This window comes from Bos taurus, chromosome 23 (assembly GCF_002263795.3).
Source record: "Bos taurus isolate L1 Dominette 01449 registration number 42190680 breed Hereford chromosome 23, ARS-UCD2.0, whole genome shotgun sequence".
In the NCBI taxonomy this organism is placed as follows: domain Eukaryota; kingdom Metazoa; phylum Chordata; class Mammalia; order Artiodactyla; family Bovidae; genus Bos; species Bos taurus.
Window position 1 is genome coordinate 3,761,862 of NC_037350.1, and position 6,336 is coordinate 3,768,197.

At 43.6% G+C, this 6,336-nt stretch overlaps 1 protein-coding gene across 29 annotated transcripts in view; it reads left to right on the forward strand.

Annotated features, from left to right (window-relative positions):
* Positions 1 to 5,930, forward strand: part of DST (dystonin) — a 514,523-nt gene extending 508,593 nt beyond the window's left edge. For 23 of the 29 annotated variants that reach the window (XM_024983983.2, XM_024983988.2, XM_024983984.2 and 20 more), the window contains 3 exons: positions 263 to 373; positions 3,589 to 3,712; positions 4,926 to 5,930. In XM_024983983.2, the coding sequence (XP_024839751.1) occupies positions 263 to 373; positions 3,589 to 3,712; positions 4,926 to 5,188 (498 nt within the window). In that variant the 3' untranslated portion in view covers positions 5,189 to 5,930. The remainder of the gene's footprint in view (positions 1 to 262; positions 374 to 3,588; positions 3,713 to 4,925) is intronic. The other 6 variants (XM_024983991.2, XM_059880506.1, XM_024983996.2 and 3 more) reach the window with 1 other exon arrangement.
* Positions 5,931 to 6,336: the final 406 nt, after the last annotated feature.

The following is a 6,336-nucleotide window of genomic DNA, read 5'->3' on the forward strand; positions in this document are numbered from 1 at the left end:
TGTATTTTTTTTTTTTGGTATGCCTTTGCCTTGTGGCCCATATAGAGACAATCTGTTTGGAGACTTTGATACCTTTTAGACTGCATTTTCTTTTTAAAGCTTCATTCATGTTTTTGGTGTGTATGATTTGCCATCAGACCTTTCCATTTGTTTTTAATGACGATCATTCTTACTGCAAAATGAGTAGCTGTGAATCTCTCTCTCCATGGCTTTGCTTTTTATCTGCCATCCTTCACGTTTGATTTGCCATTGTTCCATACAGATTCTCCATCCTTTAACACGCAATTATGGTAAACCCTGGTTGACAAACAGCAAGGTGTCAACTCCCTGTAAACCAGCCGAGTGCCCTGACTTCCCCGTGTCATCTCCAGAGGTATCGTAAGGCCCCAGATTCCAGCCTAACAGCTGCCTTTAACTATCACTTACTAGCCCTGCTGCACCTCCCCCTTGATAACTGCACTTTTGACAATACTGTGTCTTTTTAAACACTTCTTTGTAGTAAGTCTCAACCCAGCATTTCTAGGCAGACACGAGAGTAAGGGCTCAAACAGAAAAGACGGCTTGTAGCTCCTTAACCTTGCCACCACTGCGGGCTCTTGATCGCTTTTGCTTTTTGTTCTCTTGCTCATACTTCTGCTTTTCTCCCCTGGGAGAGTGAAATACAGGAGACTATACCCAGACCTGAGTCCAGTTTCTTTTCAAGCTGATGGTTTCCTTCTGCTTCTAGACATAATTTCAGCAAGAAATACTATAATCCTTTTTGGGAGAGAGTGAAAGGCAGTGTTATTTGCAAGAGAATCACTTAAAAGAATGTGGATTGAGTGTTCTCTCTGGGCAAGGTCCTTCTGACTGTCTGGTATGTTACGTCTGTCCAAGAACACTGGGTGGTTGGGACATAGCCTTTTAGTCATCAGTGCCGGAGGTCAGGGGCTAAGGTAGGCACAAAGTTATCTCTCTTTCTCAAAAGGTGTATGTCTTTATTAGACTTGATGATTTTTAGTCAGTGTGCTCTTTTTTAAATGACATGCTCTGTGGGGATAAGATATTTAGGTGATATAAGATTTGCCAAGATTAACTCCTATATCAGATCATTTATGTTCAACTGGAAGTCAACCATATGTCTTTTAAAGAAACTTCTCTGTAAAATGATAAACATAGGCACATATTTGACCAGAATCACAAGAATTGGGTGGGAGAGAATCTCTAAATAACTCTTCCTGAAACCAAGGAGGCATTTCATATTAAAGGCAAGGACTCTTGGATGCAAGTAACTTAGTACCACTCGAAAGCCTTTTATGCTTTTCCAAAACTCTTTCTTACGTATTATTTAACCCTCACACTCATAATGAGAGGCAGGCAGAGGAAATATCATTGCCCTCCTGAGACCGGAATGGTGTAAATGGAAATTGCTGATGGAGGTAGAATCGGGCACAAACCAGTCCTCATCCCCAGCCCCTCGTCCCTCTCCCTTCCCCCGAGTGAGCGATGTGGTTTAGTATCACATGTTCTGTCTCGAGGTGTCACTTCTGATGGATCTGTTGTGGCCAGAACTGAAAGCAGAGGAGGGAACCTTACGTGAGATGTTTGTTTTAAATATTTAGGGCTTATGAATGGATAAGAAAGCTGTGGTACATATACACAATGGAGTATTACTCAGCCATTAAAAAGAATACATTTGAATCAGTTCTAATGAGGTGGATGAAACTGGAGCCTATTATACAGAGTGAAGTAAGCCAGAAAGAAAAACACCAGTACAGTATACTAACGCATATATATGGAATTTAGAAAGATGGTAACAATAACCCTGTGTACGAGACAGCAAAAGAGACACTGATGTATAGATCAGTCTTATGGACTCTGTGGAAGAGGGAGAGGGTGGGGAGATTTGGGAGAATGGCATTGAAACATGTGTAATATCATGTATGAAACAAGTCGCCAGTCCAGGTTCGATGCACGATACTGGATGCTTGGGGCTGGTGCACTGGGATGACCCAGAGGGAGGGTATGGGGAGGGAGGAGGGAGGAGGGTTCAGGATGGGGAACACAGGTATACCTGTGGCGGATTCATTTCGCTATTTGGCAAAACTAATACAATATTGTAAAGTTTAAAAATAAAATAAAATCAAAAATAAATAAATAAATAAATAAATATTTAGGGCTGTGCTACTCCATTAGTTCAAGTTTTTAAAAAATGGAAACCACCCCCCCACCCAAATTAAAGTCTTTAGGTAATAGAAAACTAGGTATGATTTCAAGTAGCCTCATGAGACAAAACAACAGTATCCTTCCGTGGAGGGGTCTTTCAGAGGACTGAGTAGCTTTGTGATCATAAAATCAAGCGCGTCAAGGCACCTGACGAGTGCTTTTGGTGTTCCGGGGGCAGGAACTGTCACCTCGCATAATATATTTCATCACCTGCGAGTCGTCAGTCTCTCTTGCGTTGCTGAGATTCTCAGTTAGGGATTTAGCTGAAGCAGAGCTGTCAGACTTCATTTGGGGAAGTTACTGCCCTCCTCAAGCCCTCCTCTTTCATGACTGTGAAAAAGTGATTAGGTAAGTGTGAGGATTGGTTGTGGTTAGATGTGTGATAATATTTTGAACACTCAAGTAATCTATATGAATTCTATTTACATTCTATACTTAAATGTATAGAGAGTATGTAAATGAATTATGAATATCACTAATATTAACAAATTGCAAGTCTGATGTATCAGGAGGTCTTACATGTGCTTTATTAAGCATTTAAAAGTATTTGATAAAGGAAAATTAATTTTAAAAAGCACATATAATTATATAGATTTATTTCCTCCAAACAGCTCCCTGACTGTGAGCTCATTGAGGGATGTGATATCCTTATACTTCTCAGGAGATTTGTTTTTTCTTTTTTTTAACTTTGGAAGAATTTTCAAAATGTTGTCGTGATGAAGAAAAAGGGCAGTGATTTTAGACTTATAATAAAAATTTCATAGCTGTGACTGCTTGAACGCTTGTAAGAATTTTAAGAGAATCATCCCAAAATGGTGTAAGGTATCTTGTGTGTGAGGACCATAGAAAGTGACAGGGCCAAGGGATAAAAGTGACGTCTTACAGATTAATAAAGTGTCACTTTTGGGGGCCATTTTGTTTGTTTAAATGATGGCTGTCTAAGCATTTCTTATTTTCTTTCTGTTCTGTTTATTTCCGTCTTGGTCCCTAAAAGCCTTGCAAGCAGCAGATAATCCAAACACAATTTTTCAGAGCCCCATCTTCTCTCTGTACCATGCAATCACCATCCTCTTTTTTTGGCTGAACTCTGAACTCTGTGATATTCACTGACTGTCTGAGAGATACTAACATACTCACAGTTTGTTGCCTCTATTTTCATATCTTCTCTCCGACATGGACTCATCTCCTTTAGAGGGTTCCCTCTGAATGCAGGGAGAGAACAAGAAGTTCGTAGGTGGGAGCCCAGTGCCTTGTTAACCGGTAGGCTGTCCCCTCCACCTCTCAAGTGTCAGCGGAGGGTTCCCACAGCCTGCGAAGCGGTGTCGGTGGAGGATCATGGGACAAACGCAGTGTCTGAAATGTCTTTTCCCTGCTTAACCACAGGGGACGCCAATACAGGGAAGCAAGCTCCGACTTCCGGGATACTTGTCAGGGAAAGGCTTCCACTCCGGGGAGGACAGTGGCTTGATCACCACCGCAGCTGCCAGAGTGCGGACCCAGTTTGCCGGTGAGTCTGGGGTGCTTCCTCCCTGATGTGATATAAAGGTGGGAGTCCCGTTTCTTCCTAGTCAGGGAAGACGAATGATGCTGCTGTGTGCTTCTGAAATGACAGGTGGTCCCAGTCATCCATTTAAGATAGGGGATCAATGAGCCAAGGGGAATAAGAGACTCAAAAGGGAAGGTACTTCCCTTTCAGAAAGTACCAGAGAAAGATGAGAGAGTGACTGTGAAATCAAAGAAAAGCTACAACAGAATCTACCCTTTCAGGCCAGAAGGTCTGGCCTCCTTTGCTGCTTGATAATTGCGCTGGGCTGTTTTGGGTGGTTGGAAGAGCCCAACCACTCTGGTTCTGACTCCAGGGTCCTGAGCACAGCAAGCCTCAGTTCAGTTCAGTTCAGTCACTCAGTCGTGTCCAACTCTTTGCAACCCCATGGACCACATCACGCCGGGCCTCCCTGTCCATCACCAACTCCCGGAGTTTACTTAAACTCATGTCCATTGAGTCAGTGATGCCATCCAACCATCTCGTCCTCTGTCGTCCCCTTTTCTTCCCACCTTCAATCTTACCCAGCCTCAGGGATTTTCCATTGAATCAGTTCTTTGCATCAGGTGGCCAAAGTATTGGAGTTTGAGCTTCAACATCAGTCCTTCCAATGAACACTCAAGGACTGATCTCCTTTAGGAAGGACTGTTTGGATTTCCTTGTGGTTCAAGGGACTCTCAAGAGTCTTTTCCAACACCACAGTTCAAAAGCAGCAATTCTTTGGCGCTCAGCTTTCTTTATAGCAAGCCTGAAGCTTCTTTAAACAAAGTTTTTTGTCTTCCGTTCCCCTCTGCTTTGAATTCCTTATCTGCAGGTAAAACTTTGACCAAGTGCATGCTGTGCAATTGCACTGCGCACATCCCTAGGGCAGACCTGCCACACTTTGGAAAACACAGTCTCCAGTTCAATACGTCTAATCCTTCCATCTGTGTCCAGTCAGTGGAATTCCTGTTTAAGTGGGATGGCTCCCAACCTCCACTTTGTGTGTGTATCCAGCTTTTTGTATATTTCATCCACTTAAGGGTCACAGCAAGGCCATAAAACCCACAGGTATTGCCTGAGCACCTCCTGGGTGTTCAGCAGACTGGCTGAGATTGAGTGTGGTGTTGAGCTTCGAGAACCGGTGGCAGGGGGCGCAGGAGGCAGGATGACCTGTCTCTGCCCTCTCTCTGCTCAGATCCCAGGAGGACGCCGAGCCGACCCGGGAGCCGGGCCGGCAGCAAAGCCGGCAGCCGGGCCAGCAGCCGCCGCGGCAGTGACGCCTCGGACTTCGACATCTCGGAGATCCAGTCCGTGTGCTCCGACGTGGAGACTGTCCCCCCAACACACAGGCCTACGCCCCGAGCAGGTTCTCGGCCGCCTGGAGCCAAGCCTTCCAAAATCCCCACGCCCCAGAGGAAATCACCTGCCAGCAAATTGGACAAGTCCTCCAAGAGATAGTGCAGTTGGTTCCGCCGCGGCCCTTCCTGAAGCCTTTACTATTTAAGTCTGAGAGATGTAACATATGATGTAGAGATTATTGTGAAATATTGCAAGAGGTGAGTTTAAAAATTCTGCAGATGGCCTTATCTGTGTATTTGTCTTTTTCTTTCCTCTGTATGATTTTGGGTCAGATAGTCTGGGGTTGGACTCACACCCTCTGTGAGGCAGGAGAGAGTGTTTGACAGGCACAGAGGTTCCTACACTGAGCACACGGTACCTGAAGGTAAGTCCACAGCCTCCCGGCAGCCAGCCCTCCACTGGGCGCTAATGTGAAGGATACCTCATGACACGCCCCTGCTTCTCTGGAGACCCCGAAAAGCCAACAGACACCCCCAGGGATCTGTTCCGAGATGATGTCAGTGTGAACTGCGAGATGGGGGGCAGAAAGACAGACACACCCACCACGGTTCTTATCCTCCTGCTGACAGAACTCACAGGAGGTTCCTTTCCGCGCCTTCCCATGCTCTGAGACTCCCAGACTCTTGTGCATTTCTGCGCCCATGGCTTCACCTGAGGCCAGAGGCCACCTGGACCTGAGACCTAGTATCCTGTAAGAGTATCATCATAAAGTGCATTCATCTAAATGTGAGGTTTTCTTTTGCTTGAGTGGACAGTAGCGCCTGTACCATTGAACTCATTTTGTATCAAAGCAAGTTTGCTTGCGGAAAAGCTATGAAATAAAATATGTCCCTTAACTACATTGCTATGGAATTAATTTTTTTCCCCAGGGAAAAAAAAAACAAATCCGTGTATTTTTTTATGAGCAAATATCCATTTGGAGTGACCAAAAGAGACTTAAAAATGGGTTTATTTTGATTTTCTCATCTGAAATAATCATGTTCTGGTATTATATCTATATTTAATAAATATATACCTTTTAATTTATTATGTATACTCACATACTATAGAAAGATATTATTATAGTATGCATTTAATAAAACATATTCACATGAACATATGGAATAACTGATTCTTTAAAGTGAATTTTTTCCATTTATTTGTTTTAAATAAATGTTATATGGATGATCTCTCTTTAGTAACAGTGTGATAGGCTAAGTTTGGGGGACAGAAACACAAGGATATAATATATAATGAACAAATGATAA